At 42.7% G+C, this 26,749-nt stretch overlaps 2 protein-coding genes across 6 annotated transcripts in view; one reads left to right on the top strand and one right to left on the bottom strand.

Annotated features, from left to right (window-relative positions):
• LOC113157634 (collagen, type IV, alpha 5 (Alport syndrome)) overlaps positions 1–21,226 on the bottom strand; it is a 40,508-nt gene extending 19,282 nt beyond the window's left edge. Inside the window, exons 1-19 of one of the 2 annotated variants that reach the window (XM_026353223.1) lie at positions 20,791–21,226; positions 5,250–5,306; positions 4,935–5,024; positions 4,651–4,695; positions 4,234–4,278; positions 4,080–4,142; positions 3,792–3,845; positions 3,669–3,695; positions 2,830–2,910; positions 2,394–2,456; positions 2,268–2,303; positions 2,060–2,101; positions 1,862–1,954; positions 1,465–1,518; positions 1,245–1,301; positions 995–1,039; positions 792–845; positions 652–693; positions 104–197 (exon numbers count right to left, since the gene is read on the bottom strand). In XM_026353223.1, the coding sequence (XP_026209008.1) occupies positions 104–197; positions 652–693; positions 792–845; positions 995–1,039; positions 1,245–1,301; positions 1,465–1,518; positions 1,862–1,954; positions 2,060–2,101; positions 2,268–2,303; positions 2,394–2,456; positions 2,830–2,910; positions 3,669–3,695; positions 3,792–3,845; positions 4,080–4,142; positions 4,234–4,278; positions 4,651–4,695; positions 4,935–5,024; positions 5,250–5,306; positions 20,791–20,871 (1,123 nt within the window). In that variant the 5' untranslated portion in view covers positions 20,872–21,226. The remainder of the gene's footprint in view (positions 1–103; positions 198–651; positions 694–791; positions 846–994; positions 1,040–1,244; positions 1,302–1,464; positions 1,519–1,861; positions 1,955–2,059; positions 2,102–2,267; positions 2,304–2,393; positions 2,457–2,829; positions 2,911–3,668; positions 3,696–3,791; positions 3,846–4,079; positions 4,143–4,233; positions 4,279–4,650; positions 4,696–4,934; positions 5,025–5,249; positions 5,307–20,790) is intronic. The other variant, XM_026353224.1, reaches the window with a different exon arrangement.
• A 1,077-nt stretch (positions 21,227–22,303) lies between these two features.
• col4a6 (collagen, type IV, alpha 6) overlaps positions 22,304–26,749 on the top strand; it is an 86,629-nt gene continuing 82,183 nt past the window's right edge. For all 4 annotated transcript variants that reach the window (XM_026352476.1, XM_026352474.1, XM_026352477.1 and 1 more), the window contains exons 1-3: positions 22,304–22,387; positions 22,516–22,680; positions 22,843–22,888. In XM_026352476.1, the coding sequence (XP_026208261.1) occupies positions 22,670–22,680; positions 22,843–22,888 (57 nt within the window). In that variant the 5' untranslated portion in view covers positions 22,304–22,387; positions 22,516–22,669. The remainder of the gene's footprint in view (positions 22,388–22,515; positions 22,681–22,842; positions 22,889–26,749) is intronic.

The following is a 26,749-nucleotide window of genomic DNA, read 5'->3' on the forward strand; positions in this document are numbered from 1 at the left end:
AGGATGAATTTATTAAAAAAGTGGTACTTCTACTTACAGTGAAACACCTACTTCATTATGAGTTTGGATGTTGGAGTCTCTGTGAGTGTGTCTGGTGTCTTACCTGGTGGTCCTCTTTCTCCTTTTAGTCCAGGTGAGCCAGATAACCCAGGTTCACCTTTAGGCCCGACCCGACCTCCATTCTGCTCGCCAATCACCTGATTAATTCAGAAGTTTGACATTTTCAATGTACTAACTAAAATAATAATGAGATGAGAAATGAATGAATTAATTAAATGAAAAAGTTATTTCCTATATTAAAAAAGAAAATGAGCAGCTATATATAGAAATGTCCCCCTCCAGTGGTCAGTGCAGCCACACACTGTATATTAATATATATATAGATTTATAGTCTTTATAGTCATTTTTTTTTTTTTTTTTTACATTTTTACGGTCAAGTAGATTTTTTTGTGGAGCTGTCAGTACTCCACTGTTGGAGCATGAGCACTTAATAATGCTTGAGTCTTTGCAATTTCACTCAGGTCATTATGAAACTTTATGAAAAGAAAAAAGAAAAGAAATTAGACAAATGCATCTAATGTAAAATAATTTCTGCATCCTCAAAACACTGTCAAAACATATATGTGGATTTAGAAGAAGAAGAATACACACAATTCCTGGTGGACCAGGCAATCCAGTATTTCCTTTTGGACCCTAAAAAGAAAGAGGTGGCAGGGGTGTTAATACAACAACTATGGCATCACCTTATGATATGATGATTATTTTTTATTTGTTACTTGTAGAAAACCTACTTGCTCTCCATCTCTGCCTGGAAGACCTGGCAAGCCCTGCTCTCCTTTGATTCCCTGATAGTAATAAGCGAGAAAAGAAAGAAAAACAGATTTAGACATGTTTATTTGAGACTTTTTAAAGGGTGAAATTACATATTTTTAACATTTTAACATAACAAAGGGTTGAACTTGTTTCAAGTGTTTTGTTTGTTTGCAGAACTTACAGGAAAGCCTGGAAGACCAGGGTCACCATCTTTGCCTGGTTTGCCCTGTAAAAAGAAGAAGGTGGAGCTCATCGTTTGTGCTTAAGTCAAAATGACTGAAGTCTGAGAGAGAGACAGGTTTGAAGGTGAACACCTTCCCCTTAACTCTGATGTTGGCAGGTGCTACTCTGAAGCATTGTAAGGCCTTTAGAATTAAATCTGTTTTAAGAGTAAGGGGTTGGGTGTTGCTTGGGGGATACGGTATACTTACTCGCTTGCCGGCATCTCCTGGTTCACCCTTCGCTCCTTTCTGGCCGCCAGATGGACCCTGCAATCACAATAAGAAAGATGTAAATAATGAGGCTATGAAGTGAAGAGGTTCTTCTATAGTTCACCGATGAACGTTCTATGACATGGAGCACGTTTGATTTATATGGATCAATTTTCTGTTCCATTTTAAACAACAGCTGAATGTGGTAACTGATACTCACAGGAGGTCCTGGAAGGCCTGGATCACCTTGGGGGCCGGGAGGCCCTGGGTCACCCTTGATGTAAAACATGCAAAACCAAAAACTTTAAAGTTTTACCTAAACAATTCTTCCAGTAATATAAGTATGTCTCATCTGTACAGGTTGCTGTTGTGATAAATGCACTTTTAACATTAGAAATACTCAACATGGGATGATGGACGTTCATATCTACTACAGTGCGTTACCTACTTCATACTAAAACATGAAAATCATAACAGGACGTCTGCTGGCATCAAGTGGCTGAAGTGAAAGTTGCAGCCTAAACTACTTTACAGGACTCATTGCTTAACCCTAGTGGTGAGATTCCTGCAAGTCTAACTCCACAAGGGCATGATTATAAAAGGATTGGTAGCATTACCTTGTCTCCTCTCTGAATCTCAGTCACAGGTGGCCTCTTCTGTTCCCCAACTTGTCCAGGAGGACCAGGAGGCCCTGGCAAACCTGGGTCACCCTGTCATCCCACCCAGAAATGCACAAAATAGCATACGGAATTTCAACAAACACACAGAAAGGCGAATCATCATCGGGTTTTTTGTGGTAACAACTCTGACAGTACCTTTTCTCCTTTGGGTCCTTGAAAGTTCAAACCCATGTTTCCCTGTTAAAGAAAAGCAGAGAGATGTTGTGTCACTCACACCTTCGTGGAGAGACTGATATACTGTCTACATCATGAAGAGAATTAATGTGTAGGAAAGCCGTGGTGAGTTTTTGTCTCTTCTAACGTTCTCATTTAACAAAATTGACTCATCTGTGTTTTAACTCACCTTCGGTCCAGGAGGACCAGGAGGACCTGGACGACCCTGGAATGAAAAAAATGTAAAAAAAATTCAGTTGAAATAAAAAAAAAATTCTCTGCAGTCATGTGATGTTTTGCAGCAGCTGTCCTTTACCTCATAACCTCTGGGTCCTGGAGGGCCAATTGGACCATGCAAACCGGGAGGTCCAGGAGAGCCCTGCGACATGAATACAATGATTGATTTCAGCTTTAAGGTTCACATTTATTGTGCATTATCAGGATCTCATGTATATTTTGATTCTGCTTGTTCCAGCTTCTCAGTAAAAGGCCATTTATCCCCAGATGATCTTTAGCCTCGGACCAGGAACCTTTTGAGCCTCCTAAGCTGTAAGCTTGCTAAAGGTCCAGGAACTACTGGGATGGGATCTGGATCACTGAACGTCACTCAACATCCTTATCTGGCAAACCCAGAATTTTTAAAAACCTGTTGCGTGTACAATCATGTCAGCAGGCTAATTTTCTTGATCTTGCCAGATTTGCTGTGGAAATGCAAATCACAACTATGTCTGGATGGGTGTCTCTAAACTCACAGGAACTCCTGGCAATCCAGGCAATCCCACTGCTCCTTTCTGTCCATGAATAGCAGAGGAGATCACATCACCGGGTTCTCCCTGTAGAAGAAGGAAACACAATCAGAAGAAATTGTTACTACAACAATAGACCTAATACAAAGAAAAAACAAACAAAAAAACAATCCTATGAACAGATTTGTTCTCAACTCCCATGTATGAGCGATTCAAGACAATTGGTGGCATTCACCAACTTACCTATAGTAAATTTTTTCACCAGTAGTACAGACCCTTCATACAGGTTACAAACACACACCCTTTTAACTTAAGAACTGCCTATGATACAGACACTGATTATAAAAAACGTTTTCATTATCACAACAGAATAAAGAAGAGCACTTAAATAAAACCAGTGCACTGTTTTCTATTAACTGCAGTATTAGGTTTTACAATCAGGACCACCTAGACACATTTTTATTAATTCAGATTTATTAGTTTGATTGTTTTTTATTTCTACTATTAATTATACTTATTAATTACTAAGTGCTGGATGTCAATTATATGATTTAACCAAACTCTGTGAAGTAAGTCAGGTCAAGCTAACATGCCACCCTAACATCTGCAACAAAGTTAACAGAAGAGTGAGGAAGATGTCAAGAAATCACGTTCACGTAGTTCTGAGCTAAAAAAGGTTAATCCAGTACTAAAGCAGCTGGTAATTCTGCATACTGAAGATGAAATCAGCTTTAATGTTTGTGCTTGTTATTCCTCTGCATGAGAAAATAATATTTATAGGTGAAAACGCTGAAGGATCAGCGCACAGAGCACTGTGACTCTTCTCCTTTCAGTATCACACTTACCTTTAGTCCTGGCAGACCAGGTGGACCCTACGAAGTAAAAAAGAGAAGGAACAAGTTTAAAGGAAGAGAGAAATTATGAATGTGTTGAAAAGTCAGAGAATCAACTTCATCACAGTAACTCACAGGTATTCCTTGAAGTCCGGGGATTCCTGGACTTCCTGGGAATCCCCTGTCACCCTGGGAGGAAGAAGAAGCAGGAAACACAGCCCATAAAAGTTCAGATTGCAAAGTTGTTTCCAGACTTTGGAAAAATAGTTTGACAACAAGAAGATGACAACAAAAAGCTAGTAATTGGACCTTGTGTTCATTTTATTTTATTTTATTTTTTGTCACCCTAAACCCATAAAGGTTTCCTTCGCAGTGCTTTTTTTGTACTTTCAAAAAAAATTAAAAAATCTCATCACATAATACCTTTGTCCCGTTGCAACCTGGTACTCCTCTCGGGCCTGGAGGTCCGTCCTGTCCTGGCAGACCCTGGGAAACAGTTAATAGGAAGTTACATCAAACATGCTCATTTTGTCAAAGTCACAAACTCTAAGCGAATATGAGATCAAGGAAAACTCACTGGAAGTCCTGGTGTTCCTGGAAATCCTGGCAATCCAGGAGGCCCCTGTTACAAGGAGAAATATTAAAAGTCATAACTTTGTGTTTAAAGTAAAAAGCATGTCAAGCAGAGAGAACCCAGCTGACTGTGCTCGAGATAAAGTGAAATGTGGACACCTGCTGGTCAGAGGAGGGTATTACAACTCAGCATCACTCAATGCAGAGGGGCCTTAATGGTTCGAATCAACAGGACGGACAAACAAACACAACTAAACTTAAGTTGTGCTGTTTTAATGCCAGAATTTAAATAAAAGAAAAAGCCCAACAACTATTGTAAACCTGGTAAGAGAGAGGTTCTTAGTGTAAAGTGAAGCAAAAATAGCTTTTTTGCAAGAGAATATCTCAAAAACAAGTAAAAAGACTAAAGTGAAAAACTTACTCTTATTCCTTTTGGACCACCTGGACCCTCAGGACCATCGCTACCCTGTGAGGAAGAATGACACAAAGATAACATCAACTGGGTTTAGCTACAGTCAGTTATCTTTGACTAAGAGAGTAAATACTGTAGCAGTGAAACCTTGAAATCCGACTCAAAATACCTCTCAGATTTTTTCACTCGATGAAGGAGACCTTGCTTCGATTAGAGTCTTTGTTTGAGTAGTGACTGACACTGACACACACACACACACACATCTAACATCCAACATTAGACCCTAAACTCACCTTCTCTCCTCTGGGTCCAATTGGCCCTTCGGGTCCCGGGAACCCAGGGATTCCTGGCGGTCCAGTGAGCCCTGGGAAACCCCGCTCGCCCTGCACATAAGGACAAAGACACAGAAAGTCAGAGTAGTGGTCATGTGCCGTGGGCGCTAACATTTATATGTTTCATTAATATTATCTGAGCTCATGCACAATTATCAAGCCCAAATGTTTTTAATGGGTCTTGTGCACGATGTGTTTGTGTGTTGCCTCAAACTGAAAAAGACACATTGTGTGTGTGTGTGTGTGTGTGTGTGCGTGTGTGTCATTTTTTTCTACCTTGGCTCCTTTTACTCCACTGCAGTCGCATTTGGATCCCACACATCCGTGGCAAGCCTGTTGAAGAACGTGCAAAAGACACATGAGCGCGTTTGCTGCAACGTTTTGTGTTATTTGACCTTTTTATCAGGTTGTTGGAGTCCAACCAGTTGCTTCTCCTTGTTTCTCATCCCCATCCCTACTTTCCTGTCCGTGTTATTCAAAGTAAAGGCAAAATGCTCCCATAACAATTTGTGTAGTCAGTAAAACTGCATCATGTTGTTCCCTTTCTCACATGAAAAACACATTGTGCAAACTACCCAACGGAAAATAAAGCTACATTTGTGCCCGAACATACTGCTGCGGCCTCCTGAGAACTTTGAGCATCATAATTTGACGCACATTGTATGAACACAAACCACTAGAGGGCTCTCAGTCATTGTGTTGCTGCACTCATGCATGCTGCAAAATGCTTTTCTTCCCATAGAGGTAAAGTGTCGGTTGTGTAGGTTTGTTTATGCTTGTTAAGGTCACCGAGGACCAAACAACAAGTTTTATTTTTTTTTAAATCTAAAATAAAACAAAAGTATCTCTTAAAAATGCTTCAGTTGTCAACAGAGATAACCAGTTAGCTCGACTGATTTCAATTTTAAGAGGGAAGCGTGAGAACACAGTGGAGAAGCTGGTTGAAGGAAAAAAAAAGGGGAGAGAAGGATGGAGGGAGTGGGAGTGCCAATCTGCTGATTAACTTTCCCCATGCCTGTTGACACAGTGAATGCCAGACGGGCATCGACTGCACGCATGCCAGGCAGCCAGGTTGTGAGAAAGGCAGAGAGGCACAGAGCGCACAGAGAGAGAGAACACACAGACGGGCGGGCAAGTCAGCATTCTTCTGTGTCTGTAAAAGCTGTGCTGTGATATGCTGGGTTGATGGTTTTCATGGCTAATGTGCACAGTGTGGTGATCAATGAAAAACAACAACAACAACAACAACAACAACAACAACAACATCAACACATGTGGCACGGTTCATCAAGTCAACTGGACTTGAAACAACTTTTTTAAACAAAAAACAGTGACACTTCTACGACTTTAAAGACAGTCGGAGGTAAAAGCAGCCGATCACCAAATCATATCCAGCAGCAGTACCTGGACACAGAGACTCTCTCAGATCCACAGGACGTGTCTCCATGTGTCTTTCAGCACTTTACAGTTACAGTACCAGCTTCCCTGCAGGCCTCTCTGCACTCTCGCTGACAACGTCATAAAACTCTCTATGACCCGGGAAAGAAGGGTCAACATCAGACGAGACCGACCACAAACACGCTGCAATTAAGCAATTTAAAAACATCACACTGAAACTTTGACGTTATATTCTGAAATCTTTTAGACTGAAGGATTAATTCAAAAAAAAAAAAAAAAAGGCGAAAGCTCAATGTACAGTGTTGACATCATCACCATGATTTAGTACTGCACATGGCTTGTGTTTGCACACACCATCTTAATAGAGAGTGTGTACATATGTATATATTTATATATGACATTTAACATTCCTGAGTGTGTGTGTGTGTGCGTGTGCGGCTGCTGTTATAAACCAGGTGTTAACCACAGACTGACAGGTTGTTAAGATCCTCTGTCACCGTGCAGATCTGCGTTCTGATAAACAGCTGCCAGCCACAGCGCTGTATCCAGTGGCTTATCTGACTTCCTGCAAGGCTCAGAGGCCTAAAGCAAAGCTCTGGTCACAGTTAGGGTCGACGGTCTGATTCCTCATATTAACATGTTATCGTTATTGATGTTTGTTTTTTTTTTTTTTAAATATCCACAGTTTGTCAGAGGATGGCAGTAAATGCCCAATATGAGGGTGAAGGGGTTATCGACAGAGACACACACACACACACACACACACACACACACACACACACACACACACACACACACACACATGCCTGAGTACACTTGCTCATGGGTTAGTCAAGTGTGTGCGTGTGTGGATGTGTGGAGGTGTTTTTCTAAGCCATGGATCTCCAGATTAGTCTCTGGTCTGCTTCAGCTCAATGCAGTCTGCTCTCCCACGCCCAGGCCTGCAGCTCACACACTTCTCTCCGTCTCTCTTTCTCTCTTTTACTTTCACTCCTGTCCTCTCTGCTCCTCGTCCTCTTTTCGCCCGCTCGACCTGCGTTTATCTAGAAAAAGACAACAGAGCTCCGTCGCTCTTTTAAGGCATTCGAACACTCGCAGATGCTCACTAGCAGCCTGGACACATGGCAGTTACAGGCAGGACAGAAGAAAGTAGTGACCACTGTTTAATAAACTGCTGTGAGTGTGAAAACAAGCAGGTGGTCCACTGATCAGCCTGTAAAATCTGACACTCTGTAGAGTGTATGACTGATGTAATATTGTTTGTACGTGAAATGCGCAAACTGCTTCCAAGAAATAATACTACAATTATGCAGATCTCTCATCTTTCCACCGGGTGGTGCTGAGTCTGTGGCTGAATGATGTTTGTGAAACTTTTTCTAATTAAATGTGAAAAATGTTGAGACATAATTAGCGGTTAGCGCAATCATGTGTTTCACGTTTGGCTCATCTGAAGCAATCTTATATTACATTTTTAGTTCCAACATTGTCTTGCTACTACAAAACATGACGTGCACCGTCATGTTTGACATGTTTATAATAAATCTATTGTAGCTAATTAATAAGTCACAAACGCATCAAGTAGCAAAATGTTTCACATACTGTAGTAATAGTATTCAGTATGTATAGCTAAAGGGCATGGCTTTAGTGTAAGACAGAAAATGTTACTGTGCTTGTTTAAAACACAAAAAGCAACACAATGCTAATACAACTGTAATTATGACTACTACATTGCATTTTTAGCGCTTTAGATGATTATGTGCATGTTACAGTTATGATAAATTAAACTGTCTATCTAAAAGACAGAAAGAGACATACAGAGCAGCCTGAGAGAAGGTGAGTTACAACAAAAAGCTACTACATTACAACATTTAATCGTAAAATCCTGCAGTGTATCTGTACTAAAGGTGGATATAACACAATCACGCCTGATTCTTAACCTTTAATTCCTGTTTGTTCCAGGTTTTGCAAAAACAAACTGCATTAATAACAAAAAGGAAAGGGGCGTTTGCACAGTGATGGAGAAGTGATCCAGGTGAGGATGGGTGAGTTGAGGAGGAGGTGGAGGAAGAGGAGGAGAAGGAGGGGGAGCAAGCGGAAGGCATGCACCCGGGGATTAGACTGGCGAGACTGGAATTCCCCCGCTCATCAAAGACTGATGATTAGACACCTATACACACTGCCCTGCCCTGGATAACACACACACACACACCTATACAGCATGGAAACAGTGCACATCTGTAAACAGCCTATGAAGTATTTCCTCCTTTTGAACAGCATTAATACACACAAACACACGGTTGTGAAACCCCCTGATTGTACTCTTGTTTTTCAACACTGATCGCAGCTCAGCCGTGAGCAAAAACTACAAAAACCACACACACACACACACACACACACACACACACACACACACACACACACACAGATGCACTCTGGGGTCACACACGTCACACACATAACCATATTCTAACACATAGCCAGTTCTGGATGTATGTGGTAAAGAAGAGAGTTAGTTGTGTTAAATATCTGTTTGTCTGTCATTTTGAACGAGCCAGACCCCCCTGACTGATGAGCCCACACCTCACACACACACACACACACACACACACACACACACACACACACACACATACAACCACTGTGCCACACGCTTTTCTTTCATTTGGTTTAATGAACACTGACCCCTGTCACCTCCACATCACAGATACCCGCAGAGAGAGAAAATGATGACCAACATCTCTGCACCCCATCCAGATCTATTTAGGCTTGTACGATACACTGTTTGCTTCAGTAACACAGTTACTCTCCGCTCTTATTTCCTCTATTCACACAGGAAATGCTTATTTTAATAAAATCATCTAATCAATTTAAGGGCTGGAATCAGACAGGACGTCCTGATCATTCTGAAGCTGAAGACGTGCCTAAATTAGGACGTTCTTCCTCCCCTGTGATGCACATTTGATGCTTTTGAAACAATGTAAACAGGCAAAAGTTGATCCAGCAGCTGATGTGTCTGGATCTGTGACGTACCTCTTTTTACTAACTCTTACTACACCTGTAAATACACAATCTCATCCTCTACATGCCTTTCATTTCACTTTTCATCTTGCAACTTGTGAACAGATGGAGGCTCGAGTCTTACTTCAGGACATGCGACAGCTGCAGGAAGTCAACCTGGGTCCTTTCTGTTACAGGGCTTCACGCTGGTCATTAAACTTTTTCCACAGTTTAACCGTGAAGCCAATTTTCTGTTGTTTGGCAGTCTTCAAACTTTCCCATCCACATGTGGAGGTGAATATATACACAAGTCAAATCACACATTGTGCATTTCTCTCACTGATGTTCTGCATCTGTTCCGTCCCAGAATTAGAAAATTTCCATCTTCACAAGAGACCAAAAACAACGCTTAGAGTGCTTCTGTAAATACTAAACCATTTTACAGTTTCATATAAACTTCCTTTCTGCTCACTTTTTGTACATCTACAGAGCTGTTTGAATCTCTTTCTCTCAGTGTTTGTACCAGACAATGCCCTCACGTGGATCTTGTAAGCTCGAGGGACTTGAATTCCTTCCCCCAGGCGATGGGACAACCCACCGTCTAGCCAAGCCCTGCCCAACCTGGCCCAGTCCTGCCAAACACAGGTTCAAACATGCCCTGTATCTAAGCCTCTCTGCAGCACTCCACATACATCACCACTTGGCATTGTGCAGCGTAGCTACAGGCAACAAGAAATTAGATAGGGGAGTGGCGGAGCTTGCCAGTTGAATACCTGGATATGTGCAGCCCGGGGATAGACTGAGTGAACGCAGGTAGCAGGAGGAGAGAGGGAGGGAGCACGGGTGACAGCAGTGAAAAGTTAACTAAGAAGAATGACAGCAGAGAGAAGGGAAAGTAAAGAGGAAGTAAAATAAAGAGAGTAAGTAGGTGAGGAGAAGAAGGAGAGTGTACCCCCCTCATTTTCTGAATATGCTTTAAATCACAATGTTAATATCATCATGGCAACGATGCATTCAGGGTCAAAGAGGTGACACATCCAAAAGCAGACAAACGTATAGTCCTCTCTCACTTGGAGTTAAACAAAGAACGTTTGTTTCATATGATCATGAACTGTGCTGAGTGTTTCAGTCCAGCGGTCACAGCATGAGGTGAAACAAATGGATCGTGTGTCTTTAGAAACCCCTCACTTGCAGGATTTGAAGGAAGAACAGCTATGAGAGGATTCATCTCAACAACATCATTTCAAACAAATCATGAGAAAATAAACGACCCTATTTACCTTTAAACATATCAGACGTCTCCACCTGTATAAACCTTCAAGCAAACTGCTCCGTACTTCCGCGGGCTACTAAGCACCGAAACCTGCCTTACAGGAGGCGAATCAGTGTTTGGATGAGCAGCAGTCTAACCTTAATATTTACCCAGGAGCCTCTGCTGTAGACAAAACAAGATAGCACGGGACGTCCTGATACTGTATCTGAGATTCAGAGAGGAGGGGAACACATGGCCGCTCTACTGTGTACGTTGTTTTGCATTTAGACTCGACATGACTGTGTTTGTGATGTGAAGAACGATTAGCAGAGTCCTCTGCCTGCTCAGGTGCTTTGAGATTTATCTGGTCTAGGACTGAGGGTTCTGCTGGAAACTCAAATATGTGAAAATGTGGTGTTCAAAAGTATTTGGACACCAGAACTTCCCCAGCTGTAATTCCAGGTATTTACCACATGAGGGCGGTAACACCAGTGGAACCGGTCTTAAAGGTAAAGGATTAAAAACACAATCTGCATGAAGCATCTCAGCCACATGGTAGACCTGCCTTCAGAAATACTGTTGTATAAATGAAAAATGTACCAAGAAAGCGCAAAACAGCTTCCATTCAACATCCCAAACACATGTCCCTGCATTAAAAACTCAATGATATCCACATGTTGCAGTACTATTTAGTAAAGTCAGGGTTCAAGGACATGTAGATTCAAGATTTGAAAAACTTTTATTAATGCCAGAGGGAAATTGTTTAATTGTTGGGCATGTATCCGGCTGTGATTCTGTTTAGTTTGTGACTGAGCAACATTTGCATTTTAGTAGCTGCCTGTGATTTTAGCTGCAGTTGATTGAGACATGCTCCCTCTTGCTTCTCCAGTCCCGGTGTCTCATCTGATCTTGGGAACAGGCAGGTCACAGCAGGTCCTCGGCCTGCCTCTCTTAAATATCCTGACTTTACCAACTTCTAATGACAACAAACGCATCTCTCTGCCACAGAACAACTTCACTGTCTGGTTGTTGTTTTGTTTTCCAATGAGAAAGAGAAAGCAAAGGACGATTTCCAGAGGAAGCACCTCAACCTTGAGATAGGAATTTAAATGACATTATCTTAATTTACGTCGGATATTTCCTGTTGCTTTGCAGATGAGCAAAGCAACAGAAAATATCAGAGCCGACACTACTACTGAAAGAGAGGAAAACAAGTGGTGAGGAAACATGGGCGAAATTTATGTCAGCAAACAAAACACACATCTGAAGATCTAAAACTAGATATAGGAGAGAGAAAATGATCTCACAAACAAATAATGGATGACTAAATAAAATCAAGCTGCTCGAAAAATGCTCCAACAAACACCATAACCCCACGCACACACACACGTGCACACACACACACACACACACACGCACACACACACACACACACACACACACACACACACACACACACACACACATCGAAAACATGCACCTTGCTCAGTGCTGCTGAACCTTATCCCCCAAATGCATGCTAAAGGCTAAAGGCTTAGCCACATACCAGCCAGCACACTGACCTGGGATTAACTAAGACCAGGCCCTGCCTACGTACACACACACCAACACACACAGCGGTGTACAGCTTAGTGTAAAGTACAAACAGTATTTGTGACTACTGCATGTACTGTACAAGTTATTAGGGTTTGACCTGACTCTGATCTAATGAAGCAGGAGAGAGGCGGTGGAAAGAAAGGAGAGTCAAAAAGAAACAGAATAAGAAAAGAAATGGAAAGACGGAGATGAAAAGAGAAAGAAATAAGAGGAAATGAACTTTTACTTTATCTTCACTATGGATCAAACTGAGACAGGGTGGGTTCTCATAAACTGCTTTAATATAGAAATGTATTAAAACACAACCTGAGTGGAGACAGGATTTGGAGCTCCTAACGAAGCTGGGGGCAGTAAGAAAAGTAAAGTAATCATATTATGTACTTCATATGTACATGTACATTCAGTCCAACACCATCACATTACTTTAAAGGTTTGATCCAGAGAGAAAGACTCAGGACGTCCGAGTGTAAACATACCAACATGGCGAGGAATGATGGTGGCAATACGGGAGCAGACCAAAGATTTAGAACAGCTGTCTGTACACTAAATGTACCGTGCTAACTGTATAATCTAAAATAGGTAAAGAAACAGCAACCATGCTCCAAAATACACAAACACACACACATACATGCCACTGGCCCACGCTTGTTCCCCTGTGGTTGTTAGGGAAGCCCTGTTTCCTCCTCAGTGAAATGATGAAAGAAACAGGTGACCAGAATGGAAGAGGCAGCACTGCAAATGGTGAGGGAACACGGGAGAGAGAAAAGGAGGGGGGAAGAAGAGAGAACCAGACGCCCTCCCACGCCAGGTCAAGTCAGCAGTGTGTGTGTGAGTGTGTGTCTATGTGTGAATGTGAGCTCAAATGCATGAAGAGAAGCAGTCAAAACAGATTTCTGCCTCTCTGAAAAGCTCGGATGGCTTTTTTCACTCATCAATAGGCAGCCACAAACATGTTAAGTACACAAATCTGTGTGAGTGGCACTATGATTGTGTGTGTGTTTGTGTGTTATCGACCTCCCCATCAGCCTCTCTTGGCCAAACATGGTGTTGGCGGCTCACGTGAGATGGACAGACAGATAAGGTGCAAAGGAATGGTGGAGGCTGATTTAATGGAGCTCTTTAAGGACTAAAAGCAGACCAATTTGTCGACATCGCTGTCATTCAATACATCAGTAGTTCTGTTCCTACTGAGCATATAAATCCACCGTAAGGAAGTGATGGATCTAGACTGTTAAGCTGCACGATGTGTCCTAGTGGCTGAGTGGTTAAGATGCACACAACATCTCTATTTCTATAGCAGCCAAAACAGCTTTTTCACAAGTCACCACGGCCTTTTCCTCCTTCTGCTTCCTGTTTATCTACAAATCAATATTACATCATTATATATATATAAACCAAAAAATTTTGTATAAATATTTATATTTCTTTACATTATAAAAACCTCACAGTGTGACAGGAAGAAGTATGTGAACCCTCTGAATAATTACCTTAAAAAAGGTTATTGGAGTCAGGCGTTAGCATCGGTTAAGAAAATTTGTTTGGAGGTGTGAGCCATGTCTCGCCAAACGAAGCCTGCAGACGATCTATGGTCAACAATTGTTGATTTACATAAAGCTGGAAAGGGTTACAAAGGGATGTCAAGAACTTCAGAAACTCACCAGGCAAACAATCTACACTGTGGCTACTCTACCAAAAAGTATGCGGCCAGTCAAAATAACCCCAAGTGCACATTGAACACTCATTAATGAGGTAAAGAAACAACCCAGAGTGACAGCCAAAGGCATCATTGGAACTGGTTAATCTGTGTTCATAAGTCTACAGTAGGTAAAACATTGAACTACTACAACCCAACAGAGTTGCTGTTACAACAACTTGAACAAAAACACACGAGACATCCAAAGAACATGACAGAGCTAAAGCAGTTCTGCAGGAAGAATGGGCTAAAAATCCTCCTGAACGATGTGCAGGTCTGATCTACAGCTACAGGAAGTGCCTGGTTATTGCTGCCAAGGGGGGAATCAACCAGTCATTAATTCCAAGAGTTCACATACTTTTTCCACTATCACTATGAGGTTTTGACATGAAAGATCAGAATTACTTTTGATCAGTAATCAGAATTACAGTAACAGGAGACAGGCAGTGGACACAAAACAAATAATAATAATGAACAGGAGCTGAACAAAGAAGCATGAGTCAGCTCACGGTCGTGCTTAACTAGTCCATAGTGCTGTCAGGGAAGGTGGAAAACAACTATATACTCAGTACTTGTATTTTAAGCAGGGAAGAAGAAGAAGAAGCAGACATCTGTAGATCAAGATCCCTTGCTGATCTCAGACAGATTAAAATCCTCTGCCTGTTTCACATCTCTCTCTTTCTCTCTCTCTCTCGTTCTCTTTTAAAAGAAAGAATGCAAAACAATAAATGTTCCAGCTCAGAGGAGAGAAGTGATGTATTTCAGCCTTATATCCCTTGTATTCTTTATATCTTTGCTCTGATTCTTCTTCAGTTGAATTTATTGTTTTGTTTCGCTTAGTTTGTTGCTCGTCTCATTCCACTTTGTCCCCGAGCAGAGCTCTGTGTTTCCTTCAAGCTGCAAATTTCCCGTTGCCTGAGAAAAACTGGGAGAAACAGATTAGGTACTTTTAGTAAAAGAGGCCAGAAAAAACAAGGGAAGAGAGAAAAAGAGGGACTTAAAGAGGACAGCATGACTGCTCTGTGTAGGTGGACTTGTCAGGTGGCCCACTGACTCACAGCCACACACACACAAACAAAATCTAAGAAAGGCGTTCACAGGAAAAACTATCATGCTATCCAAGTTCAAAAGCAGGTGATATAAAAGTTAACAACGTATGCAGGACTTCAGTAAACACTTATATACTATGATAAGTCAATCTCTACGTTGCAAAAAATGCAAACCTCCATCAATGTTTCACGATAATTTATCGATTTGTTCCTTGTTAGTGTTCGGTTTAAATGATCTGACAAATCATCTGGTGCTTTATGTCAAACTTCCAGACGTCTGACTTTCCCATTAACATGTGAACACAACACAACAGCTTGCCAAAAACACAAAGAACACAGAGTGCCAGACAAGCAAATGTGTGAAAACCATCCAGTGGCAAAGATGAAGACAGACATATCTCTCTGGTGTCGGCCTCTGGGAAAACAAAACACTCTGTAAGATCCAAAAGATTGAAAAAAGAACCTTTCTGTACAATAAGAGTCAAGGAAGAAGAACAAGATAAAACAGATGCTGAGATACAGACGCTCTAGTGGCTGCAGCTTACATCCAGCTTGACATATCTAACAAAGAGCTGATTCAGTTGTTTAGTAGAACATTTCACATCCCTTGTAGAGAAATGTTGTTTTCAGTATTTCCCGTTACTAGAACAAGAGTTTGGACAATGTGGAGTTGTTAGAATGAGATTAAAGAAGCGCGGAGGGAGTCATCAGTGACATAACGAAGGGGTGGACCAGAGGTTGTTCCACAGTATGGCAGAAATGAGGATAAAACACAAGATGTGCTCATTGTTCCTAGTGAAGTAAACTGAAGCAGCAGAACGGTTCCAGAAAACTCTAACACTGACAAGTGAAGGTAACACTACAACTTCTGTCCCACACTCACCTGTTGTACATTTTGTTTATTGTTTTAATGTTTATTGTTTCCCTCACTCCAACCGGTCGAGGCAGATGGCCAAATAACTTGAGCCTGCTGGAGGTTTCTTCCTCTAGGGGGAGTTTCTCCTCTTTTCTCTAGTGCTTGCTCATGTTGGACTTGTTGGACTACCTGTGTTTGTTGTTTCCAATGTGAAGCATTTTTTAACATGTTTAGAAAAAGAAAAACTTCATGCTCCAGATGATGTCATCTGGAAATATCGCAAGTCATCTAAATTACATGAAGTTTAATACACTATCTAACCGTGCCGTGTTTGAGTTTAAAGGAATCCTAGTTAAGAAACGTGAAAACAGGGATTTAATATTTAGACTCCAACCAAGTTAGTCTGTAACCAAAGTCAGTGCAAATCCACACAGAGCTCTGGTTTAATCGCACCTTTAAGTGACTGCAGTCTAACCATCAGGGATCAGAGGCTCTTATAACCCAACGTGAGATTTCAAGGACTTTAACTCTCTCACGTGAAGCACTCAGACGAGTTAAAGCTCAGTGCTGCTGGTGTCATGAGGGGAGCTATGAATAACACGGGTCTGACATGAGTCGTTACTCTGGGTCAGAAAGAAATTTAAAATAGGTGGAGGGGGGAGACATGGGTGAGCTTTAAAGCCTCAGACCAAACATTTAGGGATGGAGTAAATAAAGAAGTCTCGAACAAACACACTTTGTTTATTCTGCTCTTAGTGCTAAATGAAACAACGGGGAGGGAGGAAGGACGGAGGGGTGAAAATGTGGGGTGTGGGTGTAAGTAACACACACTAGGAGAGAGGAATAAAGAAAGATTTACAACTCTAAAGTGTTTGATTTCTGTGTATTAGTGCGTTTATTTGGTCAATAAAGTACTGCACTGTTCATTAAACTGGTACTATAGAAACTAACTGGGACTAGTGCACTGCTAATGGAATTAGGAGCCTAATAATACTAACACAAGTGCTGCAACTTATTCCACATGAGCTCCTGGTACTGTTGTTACTTAAAGTGAACCCTCACTGCTTTAAACTTACTACAACTATTACTGCAGTACTAGTTGCTATTTCTACTCAATTTTGCATCTTCTAGCAGTAAACAGAGAGACAGAGGGAGAAAGTAAATGAAGAGAAAGAGAGGAGGAGGGTATGTGTTGGATAAGGGTAATTAGCTGTCTAAATATTTGGTGTTAGTTCTCATTGACTTTTGTCCACCTGTTAATCCAAATGGCATCCTCAGCTCATTGACACCAAGGCGTCTACCAGGAAGCACACACCATCCTTTCTACCGTGTATCAGAACACAGAGGTGGAGGATATGCAGTAACGTCCTCGCTTGTGCTCATGTGTGTCTCTTGAAAACTGTTCCACGCACCGCTCCCTGTTTACGGAGTCCTCCTCTCAGAGCAGGTGAGATAAAGATGGAATTTGAGACACAGGAGACAGATGGGTAGAAAAGAAATGCTTTTTTGTTTTATTTACAGATACACTACTGTCACATAAATCCCAGTGTGGCTTTAAATACTTTAGGATAGTGTGGTGTAATAACTGAAAGGTCCTTGGATTACTGGTCATTTTCCCCCCTTCATTTTCTAGGTGCTAAAAATAGCACCTTCTACTATGCTCTATAACCCAAATGTTTTTCCCCTCCTGTCAATGATGCTATACTTGTTTGACTTTAAACATGCTCAGTTGAAGAGGTTTGACAGAAGTGATATGTAGCCTGTGTGAAGCCCTGAGAAGACAAACTCAGGGGACAATTATCCCATCGCCGTAGTTGTAAGGAACACTGTGGAGATTAGGATGTTATTTTTTATTTACTGAACATCTGGCTCATAACAGTGATTCCAAATTGGGTCATGTCTAAAACTGCTGACTCGTCCGTGTGTCTTGCATTATACAGATGGGATTTCTTGTCCTGTGAGTTTCTCTACATTGAAGAAAAGAGAGCACACATAGTAGATGGATGGAGAGGAAAGAAACGAGTCAAAAGACAAGAGAAAGCAGAAAGCTTTCTCACTGGAAGGTACAGCACTGCAGATTTAGCAAACGTCACACGCTTATCTCTACACAGCATCTGAGGATGTTATGGCTAGCTGAACTCTCTCAGCACACACACGGCAGACAGATTCTCCACCACAACCTCCACCTGGGGTATGGGTCACGTGGAAAGGTGAGGGAATCCACCACAAGGATGTGGGTGGATGTGTGTGTGTGTGTGTGTGTTTGATTGTGGTTGTGCGGCATGACGACTTCAAAGGAAAACCTCCAGGTATACGTTACCGCTGAACTCCCTCACCTGGCTGAGTGGAGATGCATATCAGGCCGAGGATTAATCCTGCACACGCTCACACACACACACACCACCTTATGGAAAGTTTATGATTAAACAACTGAAATAGATTGAAAGTTACTCTCTCTCTTTGTGTGTGTGTGTGTTTGAATTTCTGTGCCCTTTTAGTCTTGCTCTCATTGTTCTCACTGCCCTGGGAAAACCATGTACCTGCAGCTTAAAGAGATTTATAGATGCAAGTTGTTTTCTATTAGCCTACAACTAAATAAAAGGAGACGTTTTACAAACAAGTTGCATAAATTGGGTTTCGGAGAACGAGGATGATAAAAGCAGGTTGAATTCCGGAGAACAGCTTTGGCTTTTGCACACAGACTCCACTAGGGGGCTCAACCTCCTCAGTGAGAGGACAGACACGGATAATGAGGAATACCAAGAATGAGGTAAAAGGTGTGTGGGAGAGAAACAAACAGCTCTCTGCATCATCCCTTCATCCCTATCTCCTTGTTTTTAACCAAACAATCTGAACTCAGGGTCGACTCACTAGCCCTTTCCACTGATTTCCACCTGCGTCTCACGGCCTGAGCAGCGGCCATAACATGAGATTAAAACGCAAACTCCTGCAGGCCAACGATGGACTCTCCTCATCCTCCCACTGTCCATGAGGGTGGGGTCAGTCACATTCCAGGCCACTAAAAAAAAAGACAACCCCCCCCCCCACACACACACACACGCACACCACCACCTTCTTTTATTTTAATCCCCATGGCAACAAAACAGCCACTAAGATGTCCTTAGGTGATAGGCTACATGTTCTTATCACCTCTTCATACATATTTTCTTTTATATAGCAGCCTTGCAGATGAGGACACGCAGCATGCACGTTTTTTTTTTCTTTCTTCAATGTCACTCTGACATATTTAAGTACTTGCATGCATACAGATAATGCCCTAAGAGACCATATTTAACCCTTATGCAGAGTATCCATGTTGTAGAGTGTCAGTGTTTACACAGTAACATTAAGACATGTATATGAAGTATACAAAAATGTATATGAAGCATTCTACAATAACATTAGTCCATCATTGGTGGTCAGATAACTTTGCAGCTTTGTGTATTCATCATTTATCATTATTTAATATGGCACCAGCATGGAGGTGCAGGGCCTCTGACATCAGATGTTCAGCTGCTTCCGCCTCCCTAAACCAAGTTAAAGTTATTTTATTGTATTGTCATGGCCTAGAAAAGTTAGAATTGCAGGAGTTACATGGATATGTTCCGTGATGTGGCTGAACTACAAGACAAAAAAGTTGCCTGTGCTGAGCAAAAAAAAATCTACCTCCAGACTCATCCCATACCATAAACCTAATGACCTGCAGCGTGCAGGCCTGATTGGACACGCCTCGTGTGGGGGGGCGGGACCATGTCTGTCAGCAAGAGCTCATGAATTATTAACGAAGCCTGAATATTCAGATGGATGCATGTGAGGAGATCAACAGGAGAAGACGCACTGAGACACATCCACTGATTGACGGTTTGGACTCGGCGTCACACTGGGGATGTCAAAGATGTTGCAGCTGATGAGAATCAGGATCCACTGATTTGAACCAAATGCAGAGCGGAGAACGCGTGCGCAAACACTGGCACACACACACACACACACACACACACACACACACACACACACACACACGCACGCCTCATGAGCCTCTGCTGCTAAATTCATCTCAACTGCACAGAGAAATAGCCCCTTGATGCCACGTTGTATGATACTAGAACAATTTAGGTCATGGTGCTGCTGTCCTGTGCGCAATCACCCAATAACGAGCGGTTTTATTCAGCCACACTTCATTCTGCCTCAGTATGCTCACAGTCAACAAGAAGCACACCTGCAGGGGAGATCCACCTGGACACACGCAGACAAAAAAAAAAAAACAAAAAACACAGTTTCTCTCCTTCAGACGCTTTCATTATCATGTTACCAGGCCAAATTACGCACAGCATGACTCATAAGACGAGCACACCGTGTTATCACTGACGGAGCAGTCCACGTTTCGGTCCCAAGACAATCTGTGTGATGGAGGAACCAGCGCCGCCGAGCTCTCCCACACTTTCACATCAACACCAACCAACTTCCAACAGATAAACGCTACAAGGCGGGGAGGCAAAAGCGCGCCGTGGTTGGTATGTGGCCACAGGTCGCCTCCTGTTGCAGGGCTGAGGGCTCAGCGAAGAAGCAACGTGACGCACGGAGAACGGGACAGCAGCTCCCTCCGAGCTTTCATGAAACTACAAAGCGGAGCTCCTGAAGGTGCTCACGGGTTCCCGTCGTTAAAAAGTGCCGTAAAAGCTGCGCTCGAGGGTACACACTTGTCTTAATTATAAGGCTATTATTATTATTTCCACGGCAACAAAGCGGAAACCGACGCGAGATTTATTATTAGAGCAGAAGGAGAAGCACTTGTTCTAAAGGAGCCTATTTATAAACTCTAGTCGGGCTTGTCTGGGAGAGCCGGTGGTGTCCCGGCGCCGGCCGGGTCACAGCAGCGGGTCTCTCCGCTTCTTGGTGCGGTTGTCTTGCGGGAAGTGGGGGGGGGGGGGGGGGGGGGGGCATCAAATCACTGCAAAGACAAATCGAAAGGCACTTACCGCTGAGTCGGATCGCTGCACCGCGACGCACAGGACGAGGAAGAGCAGCGGCACGGCGAGGTTCTTCAAGTCTTTCTGCATCTTAGGGGAGGTTGCGCGGAAGGCGGGTGGTGGTGGTGGGGGTGGGTGGGGGGGATAAAACAAAAATCCGCCTGTGTTAACACTGACAAAGTGTGCGGCTCGCTACTGGCATGTCAAAGCCCTGCTGACTCCTGCACCTGAACAGAATTAATGGGAAATACGCGTCTACTCCGCTCGCACAGGCTCCTAGTGGTCCAGGCTCTGGCACCGTGCGCCTCTGCTGTCCCCCTCTCACTCCTCTAACTCCTCGACTCGCGAACCTGCCCACGCCGGATCTACTTCCACACCCAGACGCAGTGATACCACCCACTTGCACCTACACCATGACACACTGAAACTGAAGCTTCTGGGAGACTTGCACGTTAGCATTTGGTCCCGAGCAGATGGTCGATATGTCTCTTTACAGAGTCTCTCCTCTCCTTCTTTATAATGTATTTTCAATTAAAAAAAACGCTGCCGTTCAACCATGTGAGACTCTCGTAAGGGCGGATTGATATCTGCTGCCTCCTGTCTATGTGATCCCTGCCCAGCGCCTGAGGCTGCACAAAAGTTTTACATTAAACCTTTTATTTGGTATTTTCTATCCGCCGGGACACGTTGTATTGCTGCCAGATAATTAAAGGTCAAATACCTATGTTTGACTCCTGACAGTGTGATGCTGCTGGCAGAATGGTGAAAGTGAAGTCATTTTAAAATAAAGTAGATCAGGCTGCTGACATCTCAGTTGCATTTTTTTTTTTTTTTACATTTTTAAATAAAAAATTCAAGATTACTTTTAACACAGACTGTTAGATGCAGGTGACTTTATAGTATCTATTATTTGGAAGTCAATGATCATGGGACATGTTCACAGGTTTAGCTCTTATAATTTGGAGCTTTTATAATTTTTATTGACAAACCAGATCAGAACACTTAGGTTACTTAGGTTTTAAGACTGCTTTTAGCTTCTATTGCTGCTGTTTGTGTTATCATTTGGGAATATAGTAGACATAAGTTGTGCATTCTTTCATGATAACAATCGATAACAATAAGTGTCCAGTGATAGATCCATGTGGTACTCCACAGTTAGCTACTTAATGTGAGAGACTGAAAATGGATGTTATATTTAAATTTGACCCCAAACTATAAATACCTTAGATAGGATATCGCCTCTGAAGTTTAAATAAAAGCATAAGGCCACTTGAACCTCCAACAATTAAATGGGAAACCAACACTTGGGAGATATATTTCGTTGTCTTCAAACTTCAAACAGCATCATACACTTCAGTAGTAACAGGTTCGCAGAGTCGTTTCTTTATTTTCTTTTACTTGTACACACAGGGTGACTTGGAGTCTCCTTAGCTGGGAGAAGCGTTTTGAAGAGGTTACGGTGGCTGCGCGTGTTTAAGCTCTTATGGCCAAAGGTATGGAGGCACACTCCATGTGTTGGCCCCTCCTCCTGCTGCAGTGGTGCGCTGCTGAGTCTGAAGCGCAACAGCTCGGAGAGCGCAGCAGCGACCGCACCGCTGCAACTTTGGTGAGTTGGCCAAGTGTTGATTTTCTGAATTAAATCAACTTGAAGGTATGATTTCTGTGAGGTTTAATGTTCGGGACTCTCTTTCTCTCTCTCTCTCTCTCTCTCTCTCTCTGTGTGTGTGTGTGAAGCGGGTTTGTGTTTGGCGGTGGGACTACTTTATCTCGTTCTCCCTGTCTCTGGGTTTTTGGAGCAGTCGATGAGCGCGTTTGAAGTGCCTTGCCTGTGAAGACACGGGGATCGAGTCTGGACCTGCGGTTCCCCCCCTCTGCCGGTCGGATCAACATGAAATTCCTGTGAGCATAATTTCCTTTTTAAAAGCACAATAACTTATCCAGTGTTAGTTCTCGGCTTTGCACGCGGCCGTAAACTACATGAGCCCAGCTCGGCAGCACTTCACCTGCCAGATAATCACGGGAGCAAACGAACTAACGAAAAGGTTCATTTTCCCCTGGCAGGATCGGGGTGATAGCAGTCGCCTTGGCGGTGAGATCTACGCACGCAGTAAGTCCCATTTGTTTACTGTTGCGCAGCTTCAGGTGGATCTGCGCTTGGTTTAGTGAGAGCGCAGACACGACCTGTGAAGCACCGGGCAGGACGTGGCTTTTACACTGTGTAGTTGCTGGAGAAGATGCTTTTTTTTTTTTTTTTTTTTTTAATGAATCGGTTGCACGTAAATAGACACATGAATCAGCAGCTGAGCCAATACGACCAAACTCGGGGGTGGGGGAGGTGGGGGGGGGGACGCGTAATTTTAGGACGCACAGAAACATTAGCAGCCGGTTGTTGCATAAATGAAACACGACTGAGTGTTTCTAGAGTGACTTACACAGCGGAGACCCTGGTTTCTGCACAGGTCTGTTTCATGCCATGCGTCACGGTGTGGGTGTCTTTAACTTGGCCTCCATAAAGCAACACATCTCTGATATCTTTTTGTCACTCTGCAAAACAGTAACACGATAGTCAGTGTTTTAAATACAACCTTCTTACCATTTTATAAGAGATTAAAGTGACAGGCAGATTGAGTGTTAAACTCCTGCAGCAAATATTCTCCAGACTATGTGAAAAGTTTTCTACCAAATAAAAATTGAAGCCTGCCTTTATATGTAGCCTGAGGGATTAAAATAAGCAGTTCATAGTGAGTGAGCCCGCTCAGTCATTTGAAATTCAAACTCCACCCGGCCGATGAATATTTAGAGGAAGCAGATTATAGTGCCTTTTACAAGCCACTCCTATTCAAGACTCCCTGCTGCTGCATAGGAAGAACACATGCAAGGTTGGGTTTGCTGATCCCACTGCGCAGAACTTTAATCCATCAACATAATCTTTTGAAGGCATGTAGAGTTTTCCCTCCAGTTTCCATAAATGTCATATTAGTAGCTTCTTGTTGTTGCTTTTATCAATTGCTCTCATTTATTCTAAATTCTGCAGAAACCACCACAAAGTTCACTTTCGCTGCTTTCTATCATCTGTCTGTCAGTGTGTCAGTGTTTATCTGGAAAAGCTCCCGTTGTGCACTTTGTTGTATGTGCTTCGTCATCATCTCATTAGGTGTATCTCTGGAGTAGATCATCGATCAAATCTACTAGAAAATATGGATAGAAGTTAAAAGTATGCCTCACTGAGACACAAGCTGGTCATCTGTGATGGCGAGGAGCAGATTAACTCGTGAGTAAAGGGGTCAGTGTAGTTCTACAACCAATACGACCTCCAAAATGGAACCGTTTGATAGTGACATGTAATTATTTTCAACATAAGTTGCTCAGAGCTGACCGTAATCTTACATTATGTTATGAGCTTCTTGTTTTATCAAAGGTATTAGAACCAGAGATGCTGACTGAAATGAAAAGGAATCAACAGCCAAAAGCTTCCTGCCTCTTAATAGGACTGATGGAGCTGCATTGACTTTGAATTGACTCTTCCACCCACTTCCCACCTCCCTGTTGTTTTCTGTTGTGTGTGTGTGTGTGTGTGTGTGTGTGTGTGTTGAGTGACAGATGAGTTCATGGGGTGGCCTGGGCTTTCATAACCGTGGTAACCGTGTCTTTATGAGTCGCTGCAGTGGTCCGAAGTAGCCTGAAGTTTGTCTGTGCGGCTTTGGTTCAATCAAAATGTGAAGTTTACTGTCTGCGCTGCTGCTCACCGGCAGCAGAGGACACGTCTTTATCATCAGTGTCGGCAGATACGACGACACATAAACACACTGTAGTTTAGTGGTAGATGAAAAAGTCACCACATTGTAGTGAGCATAAGATGGAGCAACTTTTAAAGGTGCTACATATCCGGACATTGACATATATCCTGGGTCAGCCTATACTGCATATCCTGACAGGTCAACCTTAGGGTTAGTGTTATGTGACTAAACTGTCAAGTTTGGGATTATTTTGTCACCTACTTGACTCAGTAGCTGTAGTGAATATCTGAGGGTTCAAACTTAAGTCCAGGTCGTCTCCTAAGTGGACATTACTTGGTAATATAAACACTGTCACATACCATTAAAATATGAATGAACTTCAGTTACCGTGTGTAAATACTGGAGGGGCTGCAAATCATTGTCACTCACTATTTTGAAAATATGTTCAAAAAGCGCCATAAAGATTATTCCAAATATAAATGCTGCTTCAGCGAATAAGCCGTTTGAAGGAGACATTATATTTAGGAGGATGGTCATTTTTTAACTAATTTGATAGTTGCCTGTACTAGTTAGGCTCTAACTTTCATGTCTGTTAGCTATTGTGTACCGTTTCCTTCGCATATTGAAACTTTGGTTTTTGGCCAGGACTAGCGTAGCATGTTAGCATCGTGTTCACGGAGAGAGTCATTATTCTTCAGTGAAGGTTTGGTCAGTCGAGCTAAACTGACTCTGCAAAGTACAAGCTGGAGGAACATTCACCAATCAGCCATGTTAAATAAAAAAAACATGGAAATTCATATATCCGTTTGGACTGCCTAGAATTTTTTCATGTCATTGCAAATGACAGCAAGCTTATTTCGTACCTTGGTGGTTTTGACTACCGAGTCAAAAAGCAAGTGGAATAATTCCGAATAATGTTTCCAGTGAACGCGCTCAGATTGAAACTGGTGGTGGCTTCTTCAAAGTGTCTGTGAGGGCCGACACAGCTGTTGGCACAGAGAAAACATCACACGGGGGTGAGGAAGAATGGTCAGGAGACATGACAGGGAGGAGAAAAGGAGTCCGAAGCTGGGGAGAAAGAAAAATCATTACATTCTTTAACATGTTGTATGATCTTAGTTTGTTGCACCATTAGAAATTCAGGTGTTCACAACAGTGTTTTACATATTGTTGTATTTGTATTTAAATGTTACGAATCGTTGATTTTTCTGCGAATTGATTTAAAGTTGTGGCTATAAATGTGATAAAGTATTGAAACCCGGCCTTGGTAATTTCCCATTTCCCATCCTCAGACATTTTCCCCTCTCTTCCGTCCATTCCTGCCCCCCTCCACTGAATTCCTCCAGAGCTTGGCAGGACTTGTCACCCTCCCTGCTACAGGCTAAAACATTCCAGAGACGCTAAGTGAAGCCACTGATCACCGATTGATTTGTAGTCACTCGAGTCTAGACCCTCCCCGGCTCAACTGAGGGGCCCTCCACTCCCACCTCCCCCTTTTCCTTTCCCTTCTCCTCCCTCACCTGATCGTTAGCCCAATCACACCCCTAGCTTCTCACTTTTGCCCCTCACTGCGTCCACAGAGCAGGAATTCATGACAGGTTGATTGGTGGTTTCTGTTGAACATGCATACATTTCCACTTTCAATTGATTACATCACTCATGTTTAGAATAATTAAGGGTTATTATTCGAAATATTTGCTGTGTGAATGAACAAGAAGGTGCCAGGTGCCGATGCTGAATAAGAAAGGTTTAGAGGAACCCATCAAGACGAATTAAACATGATGTATGACTTTGGTCTCAGAGAAGAAAAAAGTTTGTTTTGGTTTTAAGTGTCGGCATGTGGGAGCAGGAAGCGATGTAACGGTACTGTAGTTTACGTTCCACAGAGGCTTTTGCCTAAAATCAAGAATGAACGCTGCTGATTTGGGTCAGGATGAGATTAGTCCAGTCTGATGTTGTTTTGAAATGTGATAGATAAAGAGCCGCCTGGTAAATCCAGAGACGGAGGAAGAGCGCGTGTTTGATGTGACTGGGTCATTCTGCTCTGTCTCGATCTGTGGGCCAGTGGAGTCAGGATGGAGGCGGCTCTGTCCTCCGCATCGTTTTAACATTTCTGCACAAATCTCATAGTCTCTCACTCACTTCCCCGTCTCTCTGTGCACACATTTTCTCATTCTTGCCTCCTCTCTTGCCAAAAAAACTCCGAGAGAAGCCAACGCACTTCGTCATGA

This window comes from Anabas testudineus, chromosome 18 (genome assembly GCF_900324465.2).
Source record: "Anabas testudineus chromosome 18, fAnaTes1.2, whole genome shotgun sequence".
In the NCBI taxonomy this organism is placed as follows: Eukaryota; Metazoa; Chordata; class Actinopteri; order Anabantiformes; family Anabantidae; genus Anabas; species Anabas testudineus.